A 24,929-nucleotide genomic window follows, 5' to 3' on the forward strand; every position below is an offset into this window, starting at 1 on the left:
TGCTGCAGGGGGGCAGGGAGCTGTTCTGCAGGGCTCTGGGGGGGAATCCCCCCGGCTGCCCCAGGATGTGGGTGGTGGGCTGCCCAGCATCACCTCCTGGGGTATAACTGGGGGGCTCAGCCCAGAGAGGAAGGGCTGTCCTGCCTGGGGGGGAGGACTGGGGGTGGCACTGTGATGGGGCGTGTGCTGGGCAGTGAGTCACTCACAGGCCCCTGGGGGAGGGGAGGTAGGGTCCTTCCCCAGCTGCGCAGCGGGTGGCTGCTGCCCTCGGTGCCTGGAGGGGCAAATGGCCATTAGCAGCACCCCCTCCCTCACCCCACAGCCAAACACAGCCCGGCGATGCTGCAGCACTCCAGGCTGTGTGTGCGCTACAGGGATGGGGCATGGTTGAGCCCAGGGCTGGGGTCGGGGGTGGAAAGTCTGGATCCCAATGACCCCACCCCCTCTGGCCCCACAGGCATTTCTCATCGACCTGGGGGTGGCGGAGCTGAACCGCTTCGACGACAGAGAGGCACTGATCTTCCGTGAGAACACGCTGGCGACCAAGGCCATCGACGAGTACATGAAGCTGGTTGGGGGGCAGTACCTGCTGGACATGCTGGGTACGGGCCAGCCGGCAAACACACTGCGGGGGATGGTAACGGTTGGCTAATGCGCTTGGTAGTGGGGGACCTACGGGCTGATGGGCTAACGTGTGTGTGTGTCTGTGTCTGTGTGTGTGTGTGAGAGAGAGAGAGAGATGGGTCAGCTGGCTAACGGGCTGGGGGGGAAATGGGTTGGCGGCTAGCCCACGGGGTGTGTGTGTGTAATGGGCCAGTTGGCTAACACATGGGGAGGGGGGGTAATGGGCCAGCTAATGCACTGGTGAGTTTGTCGTGGCAGGCTAGTGCCCCAGGGGGCAATACGCATTGCAGGGGGGCGTGCAGAGAGAGGATGCTGGCTTTGGAGCGAGATGGGCCTCCAGGCCCTGTTCCTTGCAGCATTTAGCTTTCTCCCTTCTGCCATTGACGTCCCCCTCCCGATCCCTCAGCCCCCATGGCCAAGTGCATTTGCATCAGGCTGAGCTTTGGCCCTTCAGCTCTGATCAGAGAGTCCTGGCTCTGGCCACGCATGGGGCAGGGGCAGCCAATGTCATTCTTAGCCAGGCTCAGACCTCACCCAGCAGAAGGCAGCAAGAGAGTGCAGCTGTTACCACACGTACACGCTCATGCATGTACATGTGCATACACGCACACCTTTGTACACATGCACACTTGTACACGTGTGCATACACACATGCTCATACACACACGTGCACTCTTGTATGTGCACATACACCACTCATGCACATACGTGCTCACACAGACACTTGTACAAACACACACACACGGACTTGTGCACACACATACTTGTACATGTACAAACGCACACACTTGTACACATGCACACACATGAGCCCACTTGTACATGTATGTGCATACACGTGCATGCACACTCTATATATTCACACACAAGGGGGCACATTCTTTGGGGGTCTCCAAATGGCCAGCTGGATGGTACTATGCCCGTTGTATCCTGCCCGGCCGCAGCCCTGGCACTGCACCTCTGGACCTCCCCCCCACCCTCCAGGCTCCATGTCATTCTGGGCTCTTCCATGTGTGTTGCAGGGGAGGCAATTGCCCAGTTCTACGAGTCGGAGGACAGCTGTGAGGTTGACCCCAGCAAGTGTGCAGCCAATGATCTGTCTGACAACCAGAACAACCTGCGGCAGGCATGCGAGGAGGTCTTCCAGAGAATCACCAACTCCTGCGAGTGAGGGAGAGCCCTCGGGGGACGTGGGGCTGGGCTTGCTCGAGGGAGAAAGGATGGGGCTTGGCTTGCAGAGAGGGAGGGGCAAAAGCAGGGCCAGTCTTGCCTGGGGGGCAACGCAGGGCTGGGCTTGCCTGGCTGGGGGAAAGGAAAGGGGTAAGCAGAGGCTCAGTGTCCTCCCTGTCACTGGGTACTCGCCGGCATTGCTAGGCTCGCTGTCCCCCAAAGGGAACAGTGCACACACCAGCTGGTTTGGTTCAGCTGAGGATTCACACTGCCTAATACCACAGCACTGAGGTATGTTTATGATCAAACAAAAATACGTTTATTTACAAAGATTCAAAGACTCGGATGAGTCGTGAGAATATTGGAGGCAGAACTGGGTACACAGATAAAACAAACCATGAACTGCAATCCCAGGCCCACACTCACGCATGGTGGCCTTTCTTGTTTAATAAAGTAGATTCTCTCCCACGGATACAGTCTTTGACAGAGCTGCTAGTTTTCAGTCACAACCAGGATCCAGGGTTTCATGACTCCCCACCCCTTCAAGGGGTTTCCTCAGCAAATGAGTGCTCAGATGCTTTTGCTTCTCTTTAGCTTTCCCCAAACTCACTGTTTTGTCCCTCGAATCCAGGCTGACCCATGTGGTTCCCTTCCTGGGGTGCTGGTCCCAGGGAATGCTCCCACACTCCTGTTTGTTGCATAGCCCCCGTCAACCTGTTTTTCGTGTTGACTTTCACACTTAAATGGGGTCCCCATTGTGTTGGCTTTACAGTGCATCATCTACATCAGAGGTAGGAGAAGAAACATACTGTGTCTGGCAGAAAACCTGTGTGTCAGCTCTGCCTGGTTCCATAGTTTAGAACGTACTGTAGTAGATACACATAATTTCTTACGCGCTGACTGTATGTACATCTCCCAGTGCTTACAATGATCAATGTGCTATAAGCTTTCATTTGACATCCACATGACACTCTCTGCGGATAAATACTATGACAGCAATGCATTAGGTGCAGTGAGTTTGTCAGGCCTGGTAGGCGTTTCTGTTACAGACCAGGGAACCCTTTGCCAGTTGACACTGAGTTGTTGTTAGGGTCCCAAGCCCCCACTGTGGGTTCCCCAAAACTCCCGCTGACCTAACGTCTCTCCTTTCCTGACCCCAGTAGCTGGGCTGGGCCACAGGAAGGATTTCCCCCTCCTCAGCTCCTGTGGGCTCTGTGGGGTCTCCTGGTGGGTGGCCATGGGGCCTGTTTCTCCCCAGCTGAGGCCATTGCAGGGGCAGCAGAGCCCCAACCAGCCTCCCTCAGGGCTGCCCGTTCACAGGGAGCCTGTGTTCTGTGGGGCAGCCCCAAGGGGAGGGAGCCACTACTGGACAGGTTTAGCCAAGAGCCACGGCCCTAGAGTTGGGGGGGGGGGGGGGTCCGGAGGATTGCCCACTAAGCTCCCATCACCCTGAATCTGGGTGGGAGCTGGGCCAACACAGTAATGGGCAGCCATGCCTGACCTCGGGGGGAACAAGGGACATGGGAGATGAGCAGAACATTGGGGTGAGGTCCGGCTCTGGGACCCCAGGGGCAGCGCTGGCCCCTGTGGACCTGGGGAGGTTAACCCCTTCTTCCCCAGGCTGTTTCTCAGGGAGGCACCGCGAGGACCTCTGGTCCTATTGGCTGCCAGGGATTGTCTGAAAGATGCTGGTGTTTAGCTGGCACTGTCCCCCTCCCCCTCACCGTCTGTGTCTGTCTCCTCAGTGCCTTCCCAGCTGAGCTCAGCGAGATCTTTGCGGCATGGCAGGGGGAGTGCCTGGAGCGGGACAAGGAGGACATTGGGCAGCGGCTCATCTCGGCCTCACTCTTCCTGCGCTTCCTGTGCCCGGCCATCATGTCCCCCAGCCTGTTTGGCCTCACCCAGGAGTACCCAGATGATGCCACCTCCCGCACCCTCACCCTGGTGGCAAAAGTCATCCAGAACCTGGCCAATTTTGCTGCGTACGTATCACGGCTTGGCTCTGCCCAGGGCCCTGCCCCTCTGCAGGGTGATCCTGTCTGTATCACAGCTCAGCTCTGCCCACAGCCCTGCCCCTCTGTGGGGTGATCCCATCTATATCACAGCTTGGCCCTGCCCAGGACTCTGCCCTTCTGTGGGGTGATCCCATCTGGATCAGAGCTCAGCTCTGCCCACGGCCCTGTCCCTCTGCGGGGTGATCTCGTCTGTATCACAGCTCGGCTCTGCCCCTCTGTGGGGCAGTCCTGCCTGTATCTTGCACGCAGCTCTGCCCTGTGTGTGTGGACCCAGCTCTGGGTGAGCGAGCCAGGCTGTGCCCCGTGTTACTCCAAGTCCCTTACCTCAGTTTGCCTGGATCTTCCCCTTCCTACTAGCAATTCAAGGGCCTCTGTCAAGGAAAGGAACTGGGGAAAGGTGCTGGGTTTGCATCTCCCTGGGGGATGAAGAAACTTTGGCGGGTTTCTGTAGAAATGTGGGGTGATCCCAGCTGGATCCTACCCCTGGGCTTGGTGCTTGGCCTGAGCCACTGGGAGATGTGGGCTGGGAGGTTCCTAGCAGGCAGGGGCTGAATCCAGGTCACTCTGAGCTCTGGCCCAAGTTGAAGAGCTGTAACCAAGCCCCAAAGAGCTTTAAGAGCCTGAACAACCCCCAACCCCCATCTCCATCGCTCAGGCCTTCGAGTTGTGGTGCTGGGCTCCGGCCCTGGGGCCCATGGTGCCAGGATCCGCTTATTTGCCAGGGTCCCAAAGTCACATTATTAAAAGAAGCAGGAAAAACCCTTCCAGCCTCCTCAATGAGCAAAGGCCGCACAGGAACCCCAGGTGGGTCACCTCGAAATGCATGTGCACTCCAGAGCAATTCAAAAGGCCAGTGCTGTGTAACCCCTGGGCTTCCCCCTCACACACATTTGCCCCCCATTATCATAGTCCCTGAGCACCTCACAGTCACCAGTGCCCTTCTCCTCCCTCGTCTCCCTGGGACAGGGCTACTGTCTCCATGGGGCTGAGGGGACCTGAGGCACAGAGTGACTTGGCCACACAATGAATCTGTGTCAGATCAGGAGCTTGATCCCAGGTCTCCTGACTCCTAGGCTAGTACACAAACCACAGGGCCATCCTTCAGCTACCAGCGGCTTCTTGGCTATGGTTCCCAGTAGCCCTGACAGCCCAAGTGCTAGCCAGTGCCCTTCACTTTGGCAGCGTGGGGGGTGGGCTCAGTTTCCCTTGCAGAGTCAGCTTCTGCCTTTCTCCTATGGTTTGTTTGGACCATTCACCCAGCAGCTGGGCAGAGACACTGGGCAGGAGGCAGGGAGATGTGGTTGTAATGCCCCCATGGGCAAGGGCACTTGGGCAGTGTGATTACCTGTATCTGTGGTTCCTCCACCAGGAGAGGGCAGCATAAGGCTGTGGCATTCCCATGTCCAGCAATGCTAGTCACAACCCCACACCAGCTGCGTGCTGTCCCCTGCAGATCGGCTGTTCGGTGTGGGACTGTTCGGCATGGGCCAGCTCACCTGACCCTGGCTCCTAGAGCTCACCTGTGTGGATGTGTGGGAATGTGCTTGCCCCGCCCTGTGCATGACACCCGTGCCGTGTGTGTGAGCCCCTGCAGCACTCACTGTGTGAGTGATGCCCACGCTATGTGTGTGACACCCACACCGTGTGCGTGACACCCATGCTGTGTGCATGATGCCCCTGCTGTGTGTGTGATGCCCGGGCCACGAGCATGATGCCCACGCAGCACCCCCATGTGCGTGACATCTGTGCCGTATGCGTGATGCCTGCACAGTACCACCGTGTGTGTGACGCCCAGGCCATGTGCGTGACACCTGCGCCCTTTGTGATGCCCTGTGTGCGATGCCCGCGCAGCACCACCGTGTGCGTGAAGCCCGGGCAGCACCACCGTGTGCAGGACACCCTGCGCCGTGTGCGTGATGCCCTGGCCGTGTGCATGACGCCCGTGCCGTGTGCGTGACGCCCTCACCGTGTGTGTGTTGCCCACGTGGCACTGTGACTCCCGCAGGTTCGGCGAAAAGGAGGCGTACATGGGGTTCATGAACGAATTCCTGGAGCACAACTGGAGCCGCATGAAGTTGTTCCTACAGAGCGTGGCCAACCCTGACAACAGTGCCCACCTGGTGGCTTACGACGGCTACGTGGACCTGGCGCTGGAGCTCTCCACTCTGCACTCGCTGCTCTGTGACATATTCACCAGCCTGGACCAGGTACTGCAGGCTGGGGGTGGGATGCAAAAGCGCCAGTTAGGTAGGGCAAAGGGGGGCTGCCCCCTGCCCCCAGTTTCATACAGGAGGGGGGCTCCCAGGCGGCGCTCTTAGCTGCTCAGCGTTAGTGTGAAATGTGAGTTCTGCAGAGAGGTGCTTCTCCCAGCTTGTGTCCCTGTGGCAGGGAGTCAGTGTTTTGTTTACAGACAGAGGCAGGGTGATTAAGACAAGAAAAGGCTGGTAATTAAATTAAGGATCTGGAAGTCGTTAGATGAACAAAATCCAGGGGGTGGGGGGATTGAAGAGAGAACGCAGGGGACTCAGAAGACATACAGCCAAGCCTTCTGAGCCAAGGTTACATTCAGAAAAGAGGAAGATGTGAGGGGGATAAGTGAAAAGAAGGGGCCAAAGCCCAGGGAAGGGATAGCAGTGGTATAGAGAAGTTCCCACTCTACTTGTGGTACTTATGTGGCCCCAACACTGTAGTATCTGAGTGTCTCACATGACAGCCCCTCGGTGAGGTCGAGCAGTGCTGTTATCCCCATTGTACAGATGGGGCACTGAGGCTCACACAGACTAACAGCCAGATTTTGAAAGGTATTTAGGCACCTAGTGGGATTTTCAAAAGCTCCTGGAAGAAGAGTGAGGGGGGATTTGATAGCTGCTTTCAACTACCTGAAGGGGGATTCCAAAGAGGATGGATCTAGACTGTTCTCTGTGGTACCAGATGATAGAACAAGGAGTAATGGTCTCAAGTTGCAGTGGGGGAGGTTTAAGGTTGGATATTAGGAAAACCTTTTTTCACCAGGAGGGTGGTGAAGCACTGGAATGCGTTACCTAGGGAGGTGGTGGAATCTCTATCCTTAGAGGTTTTTAAGGTCATGCTTGACAAAGCCCTGGCTGGGATGATTTAGCTGGGGTTGGTCCTGCTTTGAGCAGGGGGTTGGACTAGATACCTCCTGAGGTCCCTTCCAGCCCTGATATTCTATGATTCTATGGTTTGGTGTTTTGTAAATCCCACTAGATGCCTAGCTGCATCTTTGGGTGCCTAAAAACCTTTGAAACTCTGTCCCTAAGACACCGACCTGAGGTCACACAGGAAGTCCATGGGGGGGTGGGGGGGGGAGTAGAACCCAGGTCTCTCAGGGCTAGGTCCCTATCCACTGGACCAGCCTTTCTCTCTGCTGCATGCTGCAAAAAAGAGGCCTCTGATGGATGGGAGCAAAACCAAGAAGGCCACTTCTCTGAGATTCCAGCAATTGGTCCCAGGTGATTGGGAAGAGTGTCATGGTTGACAGTATTAAAAGCAGCACAGAGGTCAGGAAGGATGAAGAAAGAAAGAGAATGAGAGTCAGGTGAGAGGAGAGCACTTAACCCCCGAGGGGTGGCAGGTTCTGCCCTGTGCTGGGTTGTAGAGCAATAGCTGCTGTGCAATTTTATATTTTAACTGAAAACCATTTGTTTTGTCATGTTTTGTTCTGAGTTTGAGAAAAGGAAGGAATGAGAAAGTGTCATATGAATATCAGATGTGATTATATATCAAATTCTTAAGGTTTCAGCTGTATTCAGGCCAATTCCAGAACAAAGAACAGAAATTTGTCCACAGAGTCCATAAAGTCAACCATTATTGTCATGATTTCTGTTATTCACTGGGCACGATCTGTGTGCTCAGCACTGTTCAGAATATTCCAGAAAATGTAGTCCCTGAGCCAGTGCATATCAGATGTGTAACTCTGGATAGATGGCTCAGATATTTAAGTATGAAGTATGTAGTTATTGACCCCACATGTTATCACATGGTCACTGTGATGTTTATAACTAGGAGTGGAAGCCCTGATGACAATAGAAGTTTTACTTGATTAAGGACTAGAAGATTTGATCCTCCAACTTTCTTTTAAGAGGAAGAGCTGCCCAGAGCTCCAGTGCCTCTTTATTTTCCTTTCCTACCTGCAATGGCCCTGATAGACCTCAGAAGTCTCAATTTTCCCCCCAACTTTAAAATGTGGAATTTTCTTGGTGTTTGATTTAAAATACTCTCCTGTGAAAACTGCAACTCAGTCGCTTGAGTGTTGTGTTTCAGAGCCTTCTGGAAAGTCACTTGCCTTTAAACAGAAGTGCAGTGTTGCCAGCTCTCATGATTTTGCCATGAGTGTCATGATAATTATTGTTTTCCTTAAAGCCCCAGCTCCTGGAGTCAAGTGATATGTGATGATTTCAGCCTTCATTCTTAAAGAAAAATGAAGTTTCTTGCCCTTGTGGCTGTGGAGAAAGCTTCAAAATGTGACCCCCGTGCACCCTAAAGGCTCAAAAAGCAGAATGTAAATAAAAAGAACTCCACATCTATTATTTTACATAATTTCATTATTTTAAAGCCAATCTCATGATTTTTGGTGAGCCTAATTCTTGATTTTTGAACATTTGGGGTTGGCAATACTATGAAAGGGACTTGAAAGTGTCAGTTTCACTCCTGTTTAAAGTCATTTTCTACTCTATTATTTGTAGTGGGGTAACTCTTCTAGAGCCCCAGGCAGGTGCAGTATAAACTCACAGGGCCTTGCCCTAATAGGATGTTTCCAAAAGTTAAATGATCTATTCCAAGCTTGATGAACTGCAAAAAAGTGATAGAAAGTCATCTAGGTTTTTCTACAATGGTTTCAATTGTTGTAAACAAAAGTTAGTAACAAAGTAAGAATGTACATTAATTTTTTAAACCTGACCAGTGTCCCTTAAGTCAGTGGTTCCCAAACTGGGGTTCTTGAACCCCTGGGGGTTAACAAAATGTTACAGGGGGTTCTCGAGAAAAAATTCCTTAATGGCGGACAGAGCTGTCCCTAGGGACCCCGGGCAGCACGGGGCCAGCAGCCCAGAACCTTGGGGACTTCCATGAGTGAAGCAGATCAAAGCAAGCGTATCTATCACACTGAGGAGATTTAAACTTCAAGACTCCTTGTACGAAATAGAAAGGGAGGTGGATATTTTTTGCTCTTTTTAAAATTAAATAGGCTGCTAGTGTTGTTTTTAAATTATTATGAAGAACAAGTTTAAACTTTGTTCTAATGTGCATTGTTTGCCTGGACTGCTGAAGACCTGAATGCTTGTGTAGGAAGAACTTTTTGAGCTGGCTTCTTAAATACCTTCATGCTGTTTCACATCTGATACTCCTTGATGAAACATAGGAGCCAGAGGTGCCAGTATGGGGGGCAATGAGGGTCACCTGCCGCCCCCACGTTAGCGCCCCCCCACGGGTCCCTCCCCTTTTTTCCCTCGGCCCCTGTGCCCCCCCACTTTTTCAGCAGTGCCCCCCCAGGCCCCACACGCCTTTTTTCTGCTGGCGCCTCTGATAGGAGCCTTGTCTTATAACAGGCTTAATCAAAAGTGAGATCTTGGAAGCTACAAAAGTAAAATCTTGGAAGAGTGTTGCCGTTTTCATAATGTAATAAAAATACTGTGATGATAAATTGTAATTAATAAATAGTGCGTAATAAGCATGTCATAAAAACAAATATCCAAGATCACTGCTTTTATAATTTATGCTGAGGTAAGGGAGAAAATCCCTGGAAATATTCATTTTTAGGAGGGGGTTCATGACACTAGACATTTTAGTGAAGGGTTCGTGGGTTCTTAAAGTTTGGGAACCACTGCCTTAAGTGAATTGACACAAGATGTCAGAACAAGTATTAGAGCTGAGCGGGTCTAATATTTATTAAATTTTCTTTCTTTATATAGGAATTAGATATTATTATCTGATGAGAGAAGGATAGCTCAGTGGTTTGAGCATTGGCCTGCTAAATCCAGGGTTATGAGTTCAATCCTTAAGGGGGCCATTTAGGGATCTGGGGTAAAAATTGGGAATTGGCCCTGCTTTGAGCAGGGGGTTGGACTAGATGACCTCCTGAGGTCCCTTCCAACCCTGATCTTTTATGATTCTATGACATGAGCACTGTATCTAAGTTATTATCTGCAAAAAAACAATAAAGTTTTCAGGTGCCCAAGTAGCCTTTGGAATCACGGTTAAAGTTTCCCGCCTGCCCCTACCAAAATCTGAAATGGCGCCCCTGGTGGGATGGGAGTGCATTGACAGAGCACATCTGCCCCTTTGTGGCCAAAAGGTAGAAAGGGCTTATCCATGGCAGGGTCCTACAGCCAGCGGCCAGTGTCACTGTGTATGTCTGGAACCCGCCAGCATCCTTGAGGGGTCTACCCAGCAGGTCCATCAGCGGAGACCGTAGGACCTGCATGGGCTGCGCTGGGTTGGTCTGAGCTGGGAACTGTCTCCCCGTGGCTGTTCCAGTTGGAACCATGCTCAGCTGGACCCAGCTGGGCATTGCCACCTTGATGTGCTGATGGAAGCTGCGATGAGCCGACCCAGCTGGGCATTGCCCCTGTGACACTTTACACTGGTACCCAGAGTTGGGTGGCATCTTGCCGGGTTCAGCTCCCTGACTCCATCAGCCATTGGCAACACAAGCACTGCCCTCTAGGCCTCTGAAGGCCCTGCTCTCTCTACCGGTTAGCGATTGGGACACCCCAGCCCCCAAAGCCCCTGAGTGTGTCCCTGGAGTGTCCAGCCCCTGGTCCACTGGACACCGCAGTATTCAGATTGACTGCTTCCAAAGGAACAATCCACCCCTGCTTACCAGTCCCACCTCAGATCAGTGCTCTGTTTAACACACAGCACAGATATATCTAGAGTGAAATCCACAATAGTTTCACTTAACAAAGCAGAGATTTGAGTAATAGCAAGGAGAAGGATTGGAAACTAATGGCCTCATATCAAATAAAATCATAACACATTCTAGGGCCTAGACTTAGTTAGCAAGCTACTCTCCTGGCTAATCAAGTATTGCTCACTAGAGCTTGACAGCCAGGCTGGTTGTGACCTTTTTTCATGAAGCAAACCACATTGCCACCTCAGTGAAGGATCCAGGGCATCTCTTGGTACCCCTAGATACATCAGAGCAGTCCTTCATCCTTATTCCTAAACAGAACAGCCTTGCTGATTGACTCTTCTATGGCTTTCCTCTCACCTTGATTTTGCAATCTTGATTAGCATCCAGTTAAATGTGCAAATAGACCTCTGGGAAGCAGACAATACGCCAGACGCTTGCAACCAGACAGGGAGATAAGCGTCTGTTACCTCTGTCCCCTGGGTGTGCCAGTCAGAGCCGTGCTGAGTCGGTCCCGACTGGGCATCGTCCCCTGGCCATGTGTTGTAGCAACCAGGCAAGGTACTAACAAACTTCAGCTTTATTTTTAAAGTGGAAACCTCTTTTCCAAGCTGCTGCTGCACCCTCAGTAGCTCTCACGCTGCCTCCTCAACTTCCCCCCCTCCTTCCGGTTTCCTGTCCTTTCAGACTCCCAACAGCCAGTGCTCCCAGTTCTAATAATTACAAGCAGCATCTAAACACCATATTCCCTCCTCTCTTAAGAAACTCTCCCAATTAAAATAAACATTGTTGATCTAACCACAGGAACAAATATGAAACAAGACACTATACTGTTGGCAGAAATATTACACTGAAAACACTGTAGATACTACATAACATAGTCTCTAATCCAGACAGGTGGTCGTCTGGGTCTGACAGGCCATCTCTCAAGCCCCAGTTCCAGTGCAATGTCTTGTTTTGTTGATACTATGGTGAAGTCATCCAGTGCAGGCTTGGCGTTGGCGTAATCTCCTCTTGGTGCATAGGCAGGTGCAAGATAAGAAGCATTCCATACCCGCCGATCAGAAAGTCGATAGGTGTAAGGTCCCTTCTTCTCTATGATTTTAAGAGGAGCTGTGAATTTATGGTCCCCTTTGCGTAAAATTCCAGGTTTTCGTATTCTAATGAAGGAACCACACTCAAACTTTGGTTCCTTAGCACCCCGCCACTTGTCTGTGAAAGCTTTAGACTTTGCTTGGTTCTGTTCAACTGTTTTTCTCACATCATCCTCGGCTGGGGCCTCAGGTCGTGCCTTTAACAATCCAGCAATGTTCAGTTTAGTATTCATCTGTTTCCCATGCATAATTCTGTGAGTGAGCTTTGCGTTGTGTAGCCCGGTATGTTTACAAGAAATCAGTAGTTAAGGTTATCGACAATCGCCCTTCCAGTTTAGCCGTTTGCAAACTCTCTTTCAAACTTCTGTTAAACCGTTCGATTTCCCCATTGGCTTGAGGGTAATATAGGGATGACCTTCTGTGTAAAATGTTCCTCTCTGCTAGAAAAGTTTCAAACTCCAGGGAAGTAAATTGACTACCATTATCTGAAACCAGTTCTTTGGGGTTACCTTCCCTGCTAAAAACTGAAGAGAGGAACTAATTACTGTAGCAGAAGAGATTTGTGATGTAAACGTACCTCAGGCCATTTACTGAAATAGTCTATTAAGGTGATGGCATAACGGCAGTCACTTGAAGCAGTATCAAAGGGTCCTACAATGTCAATTGCCACTTTTTCCCATGCAGATTCAGGAAGAGGAACAGGCTGTAATGGAGGGGTACATGTCACTGCTGTCTTATCACGCATTTGGCAAGTGACACAGGATTTTATGAGTGCTTCAGTTTGAGAGTCCATCCCTGGCCACCAATACAGATTCCGTAGTCGTCGTTTGGTTCTGACAATTCCTTGATATGTATCGTGTGCCAGGTGTCTGAGTTTTGGCTGTAATTCTTCTGGCACAAGTATTGGGTGTGTACCTCATAGCACACAGCCATCAAGCAAAGAAAGTTCATCCTGAACTCTAAAATAAGGCAGCAAAACTGAGTCAAGGTTTTTAGGGTGACTGGGCCATCTCTTTGTCAGAAATTCCCGTAGTTTTTGTTGAATTGGACACGCTGAACAAGCAGCTTGAAATTGTTCTCTTGTGACTGCAGTAAGAGTGTTTGTAATAAGTGCAACTACTACATCCTCATCCTCCTGTGGACCATCTGGTGAAGGCAAAGGCAGGCGAGAAAGGCCATCAGCTACCACATTTTGGTTTCCAGGCTTATATTCCAGCTCATAATTGAAAGAGAGTAGTCTTGCAGACCATCTAGCAATACAATATCCTGCTCTTCCCTGTCCTTTCGTGGTGAGCAACATCGTCAAAGGGCTGTGGTCCATGCGCAACTTGAACGTGTGGCCCCACAGGTAAGTTCTCCATTTTTCAGTAGCCCAGACACAAGCAAGTGCTTCTTTTTCGACTGTAGAATATTTCCTCTCAGCATTACTTAGTGTCCTTGAAGCAAATGCAACAGTCCTCTCTGTGTTATCCTCATGAAGTTGTGTGAGGACAGCCCCAAGTCCATAATCAGAAGCATCAGTAGTTACAATTGTGGGCAATGCAGGAGTGAATAGTGCAAGTACTGGACTATGTATAATCAAGTCTTTCACTGTTTTGAAACTAGCTTGTGCATCCGTTGTCCACACTAAGGTTGAACTTCCCCGTAGTAATTCTCTTAACGGTTCAGTGACTGAAGCATAATTGGGAATGAATTTTGCATACCAGGAGGTAAGACCCAAGAAGGAACGTAAGGTTTGCAAATCTGTTGGAGGAGGAGCATTTGAAATTGCCAGGATATGATCTGGATCAGGTTTTAGTCCAGCCTGTGAAATTGTATGCCCCAGAAGGGAGAGTTCAGTTTGTCTAAATTTGCATTTGGACCTATTGAGCTTGAGGCCTGCTTTGCTGATGCAGTTTAGTACAGACTGCAGGTTATTGTCATGCTCCTCCAGTATTTCTAAACATGATAATATCATCCAGATAGCACTGAACTCCATGTTGATTCTTCAGAATCAATTACATCGTTTTTTGGAAGGCACTTGGGGCAGATGCGAGACCGTATGGAACACGTTTAAAATGAAATAGTCCCTCATGTGTAATAAATGCTGTGAGGTCTCTGCTATCTTCATGCAACATAATCTGGTAGTATGCAGTCTGCAAATCAAGAGTAGAAAACATCTTTGCTCCACGGAGTTCTGCAAATACTTCTTCTATGTGAGGAAGAGGATGGCTGTCAATCACAATAGCTTTATTTAGCTCCCTTAAGTCCATACAAAGGCAACTGCCTCTACCCTTCTTCTGCATCAATATTAGGTGAAACCCATTCCGAGGGGTTAATCTCTTCAATAATGTCCTTTTGAACAAGTTTTCTAAGTTCCTCTGAAACAGCTTCCCTGACTGAAAACGGTAAGCGCTGTAATTTCTGTCGTACAGGCATCACATTATTCCGCATTTTAACTTTATGCGGAAACCCATAAGCACAGCTGAGTTTCTCCTCAACCTGGTGTTGGGTCCCAGCTAAAACTGGTGTGTGTACCACAAGAGTGCTTTGCTGAGGAAGATCAATTCGTCCATTAACTACCCTGAGATTTAAAGCAGCCAAGAAATCTCTGCCAAGGATAGGAGTGCCTTTGTGGACAATGTAGAACTCTGCAGTTACACAGCAATCACCAAAAGTAACTATTGCTGAGAGGCAGCCATGTACTGGAATATGGTTTTTCAGATAGCACACCAAGTGAAGCTTGGTTTCAGTAAGAGGCACACCTTTACAGTAATGCAAATAGATGGAATCAGGTAGTATAAATACTGCTGAGCCAGTGTCCAACATTAGCTGAATAGAGTGTGATTTGCCTGAGGGTATTTACAGTGCACTTTATTTGTTCTGGAATATGTGCAGTAGTGATTTTGTCCCCCTCAGCACAGTAACATCTGGTATTGTAACTGCATGCACCTGTTGATTGAATTGGCTGCTGCGACATACTTTCGCAAAATGCCCAGTCTTTTTGCAATGATTGCACTGAGCTAGTTTTGCCGGACATCCTGTGTAGCTTGCAAGGTGTTGTGCAAGTATGAAAGCATACTTTTACTGTATTTTCAATTTGCTGATTTGGTGGTTTTCCATTAGTTTTCCTCTTGTAATCGTTTGTCTGCAGCGATAGTGAACTTTTCTGCAAAGGAGTCACAGCCTGGACTGTGCCTCCTGTATCCACGCTCATTATTTTGACTTCAGCTGTAGCTGACTCAGTCTGGGTAGCAATGGTTATTGCTTTTTCTAGTGTAAATTGTGGTTCTAGAAGTAAGCGTTCTCTTACACGAAGCATGGTTGTTTTCTCAATGACCTGGTCTCTAATCATCTCATCTGCCGTATTCCCAAAGTCACAAATTACAATCAGACTCCTTAGGGAAGCAATATACTGCATTATTGTCTCCCCTGTTTTCTGCTCATGCTGGTGAAATCTGTAGCAATTAGCTACTACATTCACTTTTGGCACAAAAAAGTTCTTTAATGCAGTGAGTGCAATCTCATATTTATCGTCTGCAAGGGGAAAAGTGTGAAACATACGCTGCCCTTCTGCTCCAAGGCAGTGGATTAGCAGAGAACACTTTCTTACTTCAAATATCTCTGTAGCAGTGATTGCAAGCAGATAAGTCTCAGACATATGGATCCAGGCAGTAAAAGCAATTGGAGGCTCACCTGGGCCTTGCAAAAAGGGTGCAGGTGGGTTCAGAGGCAGAAGATCCATCCTCGTCGCCAAAATGTTGTAGCAACCAGGGAAGGTACTAACAAACTTCAACTTTATTTTTAAAGTGGAAACCTCTTTACCAAGCTGCTGCTGCACTCTCAGTAGCTCTCACTCTGCCTCCTCAACTTCCCCCCACCCCCCGTTCCTGTTTCCTGTCTTTTCAGACTCCCAACAGCCAATGCTCCCAGTTCTAATACTTACAAGCAGCATCTAAACACCACACCATGCTGGTCAGAGCCATGCTGAGCCGGTCCTAGCTGGGCATCACTCCTTGACCATGCCTGTCAGAGCCGTGCTGAGCCGGTCCCAGCTGGGCATCACCTCTTGGCCATGCCGGTCAGAGCCATGCTGAGCCGGTCCCAGCTGCGTGTCACCCCTTGGCCATGCCGGTCAGAGCCGTGCTGAGCTGGTCCCAGCAGGGCATCACCCCTTGGCCATACCAGTCAGAGCCGTGCTGAACTGGTCCCAGCTGGGCATCGCCCCCTTGCCGTGCCGGTCAGAGCTGCTCTGAATCAGTCCCAGCTGGGCATTGGCCCCTTGGTGTGCCAGTCAGAGCCATGCTGAACCGGTCCCTGCTGGGCGTCACCTCCGTCTTGCCAGTCAGAGCCGTGCTGAGCTGGTCCCAGCTGGGCATCGCCCCCTAGCCGTGCCCGTCAGAGCTGCACTGAGCCGGTCCCAGATAGGCATTGGCCCCTGGCCATGCCAGTCAGAGCTGCACTGAGCCGGTCCCAGATAGGCATTGGCCCCTGGCCATGCCAGTCAGAGCTGCACTGAGCCGGTCCCAGATAGGCATCACCCCCTTGACGTGCTGGTCAGAGCTGCACTGAGCCAGTCCCAGCTGGGCATTGCCCCCTGCCTTTGCCGGTCAGAGCTGTGCTTAGCAGAGCTCCTCCAACAGAGCTGGCAGGGCCAAGCTGGGTTTGTCTCACACGAGACTGAGGGACACTGCTGTTGGCAAACCCAAAAGTGGTGAATTTTCTCCCTTTGTGTTTCCCGGCAGCGAACGAGGGAGCAGCTAGAGCCCCTACCAACCATCCTCAATGCCATCAAAGAGGGGACGCCAGTGCCCGTCTCCATCAGACTTGGCCCCGGCATGGACAGGTACCTCCCCTCCCCGAGCGGTGGTCCAGGCAGTGCAGGGCTCCATGGGCCTGGGGGGTTCTGTCGTTGACAGCAGCAGGAGCAGGACAAGGTTGTTGGAGCTGCCAGAAGGGCTTAGCATTGTGGGGTGATGTTGGGAGATGAGTCTTGGGAAATCCACTCCCTGTGAGATGTGCTCCAGAGTGGCCTGATCCTGCCAGTGGGGATCAGACAAGTGATGGTGCTCTGGCTCATGGGGGTGGGGCCTGGCCATCATATGGCCCAGGGGAGGTTTTGAGCTTATGTGGGGTGCTAGGAGGCAGCTCAGGTGTCGGGCCTGGAGAGGGTTTGGGTCTGCAGTCTCAGGACCAAAGCTGGGCTGTGGCATTGTGTTCCTGGGCGAGGTGGACAGGTAAGAGGGACAGCAGGGAGCAGAGACTCAGGCGACGGGCTGGGTTGGAGATTCAGGAGATGGCTCCAGTCCAGGGGTTTGCTTGAAGAGCTGGTGACAGGCCGGGTGTGAATTTGGGGTGAGTGTAGCTGGCAGATTGGCTGTAGTTCAGGCTGGGTTCAGGGGATGGCTCCGGTTCAGTTTGAGGTTTGGGCTTGGGTGATGGTTTGGGTTCAGGTTCTGATTGCATTCGGCTGACGGTTCTGGTTCCAATTTGGGGAATGGTTCTGGTTCTGGTGATGACTCCAGTTCAGTTTGGGTGTCGTTGATGGTTTTTGCAAAAAGAAAAGGAGTACTAGTGGCACCTTAGAGACCAACCAATTTATTATCGGATGCATCCGATGAAGTGAGCTGTAGCTCACGAAAGCTTATGCTCAAATAAATTTGTTAGTCTCTAAGGTGCCACAAGTCCTCCTTTTCTTTTTGCGAATACAGACTAACACGGCTGCTACTCTGAAACCTGTTGATGGTTTTGGTTCAGGTGAGGATTGCGGTTCTGGTTCGGTTTGGGGTTCAGGGGATAGTTCTGGTTCTGGTTCAGGGATGGTTCCGGTTCTAGGTTCCGGTTCAGGGGATGGTTCTGCTTTGGATTGACGTTCAGGAGACAGTTCCGATTCTAGGTTCTGGTTCAGGGGATGGTTGTGAAATCTGGTCCAGGCTGTGGGCCCCGAGCAGCACAGTGCTCCAAGCTCTGTCCAGCGGTGCTCAGCCCCAACCGTTGTGTTTCAGCCCCAGCAAGAAGCCAGGATTCCTGCCACCGAGGGAGTTGAGCAAGCACAGCCCGCTGATCAAGAGCCACTCCATGACCAACATCCAGAAGGGCCGGGGGAAGGAGGACGAGCAGCACCTCCAGCAGCTGCCCTCCTCCCCACTCCAGGCCTGGGAGAGGAAGAAGGTGCAGCGCACCCAGAGCGTGCCAGCCCAGAGCAAGGCAGGACGGAGGCTGCAGAAGCAGAGCAGCATGGAGCATCTGGTTGAGTCCCAGGGAGAAGAGAGTCATGATGGGAGCCCTCGCCCCTCTACCTCCCGCCCACGGGATGGCCGAGCCCACCCGGTAAGGGGGTCCGAGCCCACCCGGTAAGGGGGTCTGGGCAGCTCCCACCCTGGGGGACAGCCGAGCCCACCCAGTAAGGGGGTCCAAGCCCACCCGGTAAGCAGTACTGGGCAGCCCCCACCCCGGGGGGACAGCCGAGCCCACCCAGTAAGGGGGTCCCAGCAGCCCCCACCCCAGGGGACCATTGAGCCCACCCGGTAAGGGGATCCAAGCCCACCTGGTAAGGGGGTCTGGGCAGCTCCCACCCCGGGGGATGGCCGAGCTCTCCCGATAAGGGGGTCTCAGCAGCCCCCAGTCTGGGGGACTGTTGAGCCCACCCGGTAAGGGGGTACAAGTCCACCTGGAAAGGGGATCCTGCCACCCAGCTGCCCGCACCTTCTCCAATCCATGCAGGCTGCTCAAGCTGCAAAGTAATCACTGCCAGAGCCACCCCCAGAGAGGCCGCGCTCTGCCTGATGCCTGCTGGGGACTGAGGACAGGGGGAATGGAGCTGAGCACACTCACCCCTCGTGCCCCCACCCCCACCCCCCAGAGGCCAGCCACAGCCTGCTCTCCAGAGCACAAGGGCTGCCCTTCCTGGGGCACTATCAGTGCCAGGGCCCCACCCCAGCCCCAGAGAGCCAGCACCGGAGCCCATTCTGTGCAGAGAGGGGCAGGGCAGGGCTGGGCCTGGAGCCATCATTGTCCCCATTCCCTTGCCACAGGGTAGGGTCTGGTGATGGGCTCCAGCGGGAATCACCAGTTGTTCCAGCCTATCTGGAGAGGAACTGGGAGGTATCTGGCCCCATGTCACTGATAGGCAGAGCCATGGCCTCCTGCCAGCCCGTGCTGCCCGCAGCGCCCTGAAGGGCTCTGTGCTTTGTGTTCTAGGGGCGATCCAATCTCCGCCAATCTGCCTCGCTGCCCCGGAAATCCACGGTGCCCTGGCAGCGCCATGCTGAGGAAGCGGGCAAGGCGCAGACTGAGCTGTACGCCATGCGGCCGCTGGAGAAGGTAACACTCTGCACCCCCAGGCAATACAGGCTCCAGAATAGCCTCCAGAGCAGTTTAAGTATAGGGCCGTGCCAGGGTCCCTCTCCCCACCTCAATGCCCAGTCTCTGCCAGGGTGCTGGTGCATCACTGCTACCCACCCTGGCCCACAGAACCAGCCCCCATGCTTACAATGGGGAGGGCAGTGCCATCCCCCCAACCTCACCACATTAGCCTAGTAGGGGGCGGTGAATGCCTCACCATCCTTTCCTCAGCCCTACGGCCTCCAGGCCAGGATCCTAGAGCGCCTCACACACACAACCAGGAGTCCTGACTCCCAGCCCCCACGGCTCTAACCACTAGGCCCCCTCCTGCTGCCAGCCTGTGCTGGACTCTCCGCCTTTGTGCAACTGGGTAAGGAGCCCAGGTGGCAGAGCGGTGCCCACTCTGTGCCAGCGGAGTGCTGCATGCCCCATGACGAGCTGACCTTGTCTTGGGCTCCCCTAGCATGGGAAGCAAATTGAGGAGCTGAGGAAGGAGCTGGTGGAGGCCAAGAAGAAGCAGAGGTTCTTTGAGAGCCAGCTGGAAATGCTGGTCACCCAGAACCAGACACTGCTGGAGGAGCAGGCCAAGAGCCAGGGGCAGGAGGAGAGACTCCAGAGGCAGCTGGAGCAGCTGGAAACCCACCTGGCAAACCTCAGCACCAGGTAAGGGAGCCCGTCGGGGAGAAAGGAAGTGCAGTGGCACCATGGCCCTGCTGAGCCTCTGAGTGACGCTGGGTGCTGGCTCAGCAGAGAGCCCTGGGCGCCCCTCCGTGGCCCAGGCATATGCTGGGCAGCCAGGCCGTGAGGAGAGCAGAGTGAATCTCCACGCACTGCACTAGCTTCTAGTGGGTCCCCAGGAGCAGCTCAGGGTCCTGGCTGATTCAGGACGGGCTGGGCACTTGCTGATGGCTCTCAGGGGACTCTGGAACACGCTGCCCAGGTGGGTCTGGCCGAGCCGAGGGCCATGGCAGCTGGCCCACATGTTCCCACCAGGGCGGGGCTAGCTCTCTCCTGATGCTGACAGTGGCCGGGAAGGGGCAGGACGGCTGGCACAACGTGCCCCAGGGTGGTTGCTCCCGCCCCTGCACAGTTCGGGGCGGGTTCCGGAGCTGTCAGGGCCCTCGGACAGTCTGATTCCATTTGGTGCAGTGAGGTGAGGGGAGGTGCCCCATGATGGAATGGGGGCAGGTTACTAGGGGATATAGGGAGGTACCCCAGGAACAGTGCGGAGTGAGGTGGGGTGAGGTTTTCCAGGAGCAGGATTTCCACCGCCCAGGGGCGGTGTGTTGAGGTGCTCGGGGGTGTGGCAGGACGAGGTGGCCATGGGCAGGATGATGAGGTGCCCATGGGTGGGGCAGTGAGGTGCTCAGGGGTGTGGCATGGGGAGATGCCCGGGGGAAGACGGTAATGGGTCAGTGGGCGGGGCAGTGAGGTGCCCGGGGCCAGGACAGGGGAGGTGCCATGGGGCAGGGCAGGGTGAGGTGTCCAGGGGCCAGGGGTAGATTCACACAGGTGTGGCAGTGAGGTGCCTAGGGGTGGGGTGGTGAGGTGCCCAGGGGCAGGGTGGGATGAGGAAGTGCCCGGGTATGGGGCAGTGAGGTGTCCCAGGGCAGGGCAGTGAGGTTCCCGGGGGAAGGGCAATGAGGTGCCAGGGGGTGGGGCGGTGAGGTGCCCGGGGACAGGGTGGGGCAATGCGGTGTCTGGGGGTGGGGCAGTGAGGTCCCCCGGAGTGGTGAGGTGCCCTGGGGTTGGGCAATGAGGTGCTTAGGGCCCTGGCAGGGGGAGGTGCCAGGGGGCAGGGCGGTGAGGTGTCCGGAGGCGGTCAGGTGCCCGGGGATGGGGCGATGTGATGGTTGGGGGGCAGGTCAGTGGGAGGTGCCGGGGGCAGGGCAGTGAGGTGTCCAGAGGGGGTGAGGTGCCTGGGGGCAGGGTTGGGTGATGAGGTGCCCGGGGGTGGGGCAATGAGGTGCTTTGGGCAGGGCAGGGGGAGGTGCCAGGGGGCAGGGCGGTGAGGTATCAAGGTGGTGAGGTGCCCAGGGGCAGGGTGATCGGGTGCTTGGGGGCAGGGCAGTGGGAGGTGCCCAGGAGCAAGGCAGGGGGAGGTTCTGGGGGGCAGGGCAGTGAGATGCCCACGGTGGGGCAATGAGGTGTCTGAGGGTAGGGCGATGAGGTGTCCGAGGGTAGGGCGATGAGGTGTTTGGGGGCAGGGCAGGGGGAGGTGCCGGGAGGCAGGGCAGTGAGGTGCCCGGCGGTGCCCCGATTAGCTGCTTAGAGGCAGGGCAAGGTAGAGTGAGGTGTCCAGGGGTGGTGAGGTGCCCGGGGTGGGGAGGTTCCTGGGGGCGGGGCAGTGAGGTGTCATGGGGCGGGGAGGTGCCAGGTGCTGGGGCAATGAGGTGCCCGGGGTGGGGAGATTCCTGGGGGCGGGGCAGTGAGGTGTCATGGGGCGGGGAGGTGCCAGGTGCTGGGGCAGTGAGGTGCCCGGGGTGGGGAGGTTCCTGGGGGCGGGGCAGTGAGGTGTCATGGGGCGGGGAGGTGCCAGGTGCTGGGGCAGTGAGGTGCCCGGGGCGGGGAGGTTCCTGGGGGTGGGGCAGTGAGGTGTCATGGGGCGGGGAGGTGCCAGGTGCTGGGGCAGTGAGATGCCCGGGGTGGGGAGGTTCCTGGGGGTGGGGCAGTGAGGTGTCATGGGGCGGGGAGGTGCCAGGTGCTGGGGCAGTGAGGTGCCCGGGGTGGGGAGGTTCCTGGGGGCGCGGCAGTGAGGTGTCATGGGGCGGGGAGGTGCCAGGTGCTGGGGCAGTGAGATGCCCGGGGCGGGGAGGTTCCTGGGGGTGGGGCAGTGAGGTGTCATGGGGCGGGGAGGTGCCAGGTGCTGGGGCAGTGAGATGCCCGGGGTGGGGAGGTTCCTGGGTGTGGGGCAGTGAGGTGTCATGGGGCAGGGAGGTGCCAGGTGCTGGGGCAGTGAGGTGCCCGGGGCGTGGAGGTTCCTGGGGGTGGGGCAGTGAGGTGTCATGGGGCGGGGAGGTGCCAGGTGCTGGGGCAGTGAGATGCCCGGGGCGTGGAGGTTCCTGGGGGTGGGGCATTGAGGTGTCATGGGGCGGGGAGGTGCCAGGTGCTGGGGCAGTGAGGTGCCCGGGGCGGGGAGGTTCCTGGGGGCGCGGCAGTGAGGTGTCATGGGGCGGGGAGTGCCAGGTGCTGGGGCAGTGAGATGCCCAGGGCGGGGAGGTTCCTGGGGGTGGGGTAGTGAGGTGTCATGGGGCGGGGAGGTGCCAGGTGCTGGGGCGGTGAGGTGCCCGGGGTGGGGAGGTTCCTGGGGCGGGGCAGTGAGGTGTCATGGGGCGGGGAGGTGCCAGGTGCTGGGGCGGTGAGGTGCCCGGGGCAGTGAGGTCTCATGGGGCGGGGAGGTGCCAGGTGCTGGGGCAGTGAGGTGCCCGGGGCGGGGAGGTTCCCGGGGGTGGGGCAGTGAGGTGCCCGGGGCGGGGAGGTTCCTGGGGGCGCGGCAGTGAGGTGTCATGGGGCGGGGAGTGCCAGGTGCTGGGGCAGTGAGATGCCCAGGGTGGGGAGGTTCCTGGGGGTGGGGTAGTGAGGTGTCATGGGGCGGGGAGGTGCCAGGTGCTGGGGCGGTGAGGTGCCCGGGGTGGGGAGGTTCCTGGGGGCGGGGCAGTGAGGTGTCATGGGGCGGGGAGGTGCCAGGTGCTGGGGCAGTGAGGTGCCCGGGGCGGGGAGGTTCCTGGGGGCGGGGCAGTGAGGTGTCATGGGGCGGGGAGGTGCCAGGTGCTGGGGCGGTGAGGTGCCCGGGGTGGGGAGGTTCCTGGGGGTGGGGCAGTGAGGTGTCATGGGGCGGGGAGGTGCCAGGTGCTGGGGCAGTGAGGTGCCCGGGGCATGGAGGTTCCTGGGGGTGGGGCAGTGAGGTGTCATGGGGCGGGGAGGTGCCAGGTGCTGGGGCAGTGAGATGCCCGGGGCGTGGAGGTTCCTGGGGGTGGGGCATTGAGGTGTCATGGGGCGGGGAGGTGCCAGGTGCTGGGGCAGTGAGGTGCCCGGGGCGGGGAGGTTCCTGGGGGTGGGGTAGTGAGGTGTCATGGGGCGGGGAGGTGCCAGGTGCTGGGGCGGTGAGGTGCCCGGGGTGGGGAGGTTCCTGGGGGCGGGGCAGTGAGGTGTCATGGGGCGGGGAGGTGCCAGGTGCTGGGGCGGTGAGGTGCCCGGGGCAGTGAGGTGTCATGGGGCGGGGAGGTGCCAGGTGCTGGGGCAGTGAGGTGCCCGGGGCGGGGAGGTTCCCGGGGGCGGGGCAGTGAGGTGTCATGGGGCGGGGAGGTGCCAGGTGCTGGGGCAGTGAGGTGCCCGGGGCGGGGAGGTTCCTGGGGGCGCGGCAGTGAGGTGTCATGGGGCGGGGAGTGCCAGGTGCTGGGGCAGTGAGATGCCCAGGGCGGGGAGGTGTCATGGGGCGGGGAGTGCCAGGTGCTGGGGCGGTGAGGTGCCCGGGGCGGGGAGGTGTCATGGGGCGGGGAGGTGCCAGGTGCTGGGGCAGTGAGATGCCCGGGGCGGGGAGGTTCCTGGGGGTGGGGCAGTGAGGTGTCATGGGGCGGGGAGTGCCAGGTGCTGGGGCGGTGAGGTGCCCGGGGCGGGGAGGTGTCATGGGGCGGGGAGGTGCCAGGTGCTGGGGCAGTGAGGTGCCCGGGGCGGGGAGGTTCCTGGGGGCGGGGCAGTGAGGTGCCCGGGGCGGGGAGGTTCCTGGGGATGGGGCAGTGAGGTGTCATGGGGCGGGGAGGTGCCAGGTGCTGGGGCAGTGAGGTGCCCGGGGCGGGGAGGTTCCTGGGGATGGGGCAGTGAGGTGTCATGGGGCGGGGAGGTGCCAGGTGCTGGGGCGGTGAGGTGCCCGGGGCGGGGAGGTGTCATGGGGCGGGGAGGTGCCAGGTGCTGGGGCAGTGAGGTGCCCGGGGCGGGGAGGTGTCATGGGGCGGGGAGGTTCCTGGGGGCGGGGCAGTGAGGTGTCATGGGGCGGGGAGGTGCCAGGTGCTGGGGCAGTGAGGTGCCGGGGCGGGGAGGTGCCCGGGGCGGGGAGGTTCCTGGGGGCGGGGCAGTGAGGTGTCATGGGGCGGGGAGGTGCCAGGTGCTGGGGCGGTGAGGTGCCCGGGGCGGGGAGGTTCCTGGGGATGGGGCAGTGAGGTGTCATGGGGCGGGGAGGTGCCAGGTGCTGGGGCGGTGAGGTGCCCGGGGCGGGGAGGTGTCATGGGGCAGGGAGGTGCCAGGTGCTGGGGCGGTGAGGTGCCCGGGGCGGGGAGGTTCCCGGGGGTGGGGCAGTGAGGTGTCCAGGGGCGGGGAGGTGCCCGGGAGCAATGCGGTGAAGTGCGTGGGGCCAGGGCAGAGGGAGGTGCCCAGTGTGCGGGCTCATTGACACCCTCCCTCCTGCAGGGTGGCGGCGGCAGAGGGTGGCCGGAGGAAGGACCAGGAGAAGCTGAAGGCCAGCGAGGAGAGGGCGAAGCGTCTGGTAAGATCCACGGCCCCCTGGGGCTGACGAGCCCAGCGGCTCCGCCCCATTGGTCTATCAAGGAGTAACCGAGGGGATTCTGGGAGCCACTCTGCACAATGTATTATGGGGCACGCTGGATCCCAGTTCCAGCCTGTGCAGCCCCATTGCTTTCACTGCGTGGGGAGGAGGAGAGGAGGCGGGGGAGTTAGCCCCAGGAGTGTGTGATGTCCATCCCCCCACTCCCAGTCAGACAGGGCCCAAGGCTGCCCATGGGTGACCCCCAGCACCTGAGCTCCTCCTTCACCCACAGTAAGTCAGACAAGAGGAACCAGTGTCCTCCACCCTTATGGCCAATCCCTGCTCAGCGCTCA

At 56.1% G+C, this 24,929-nt stretch overlaps 1 protein-coding gene across 2 annotated transcripts in view; it reads left to right on the forward strand.

Annotated features, from left to right (window-relative positions):
* Nucleotides 1–24,929, forward strand: part of RASAL3 (RAS protein activator like 3) — a 55,408-nt gene that overhangs the window by 26,543 nt on the left and 3,936 nt on the right. For both annotated transcript variants that reach the window (XM_027831954.3, XM_037883952.2), the window contains 9 exons: nucleotides 458–602; nucleotides 1,647–1,791; nucleotides 3,540–3,776; nucleotides 5,815–6,016; nucleotides 16,499–16,599; nucleotides 17,759–18,083; nucleotides 18,954–19,076; nucleotides 19,561–19,760; nucleotides 24,501–24,576. In XM_027831954.3, the coding sequence (XP_027687755.2) occupies nucleotides 458–602; nucleotides 1,647–1,791; nucleotides 3,540–3,776; nucleotides 5,815–6,016; nucleotides 16,499–16,599; nucleotides 17,759–18,083; nucleotides 18,954–19,076; nucleotides 19,561–19,760; nucleotides 24,501–24,576 (1,554 nt within the window). The remainder of the gene's footprint in view (nucleotides 1–457; nucleotides 603–1,646; nucleotides 1,792–3,539; nucleotides 3,777–5,814; nucleotides 6,017–16,498; nucleotides 16,600–17,758; nucleotides 18,084–18,953; nucleotides 19,077–19,560; nucleotides 19,761–24,500; nucleotides 24,577–24,929) is intronic.

This window comes from Chelonia mydas, chromosome 20 (assembly GCF_015237465.2).
Source record: "Chelonia mydas isolate rCheMyd1 chromosome 20, rCheMyd1.pri.v2, whole genome shotgun sequence".
Classification (NCBI taxonomy): domain Eukaryota; kingdom Metazoa; phylum Chordata; order Testudines; family Cheloniidae; genus Chelonia; species Chelonia mydas.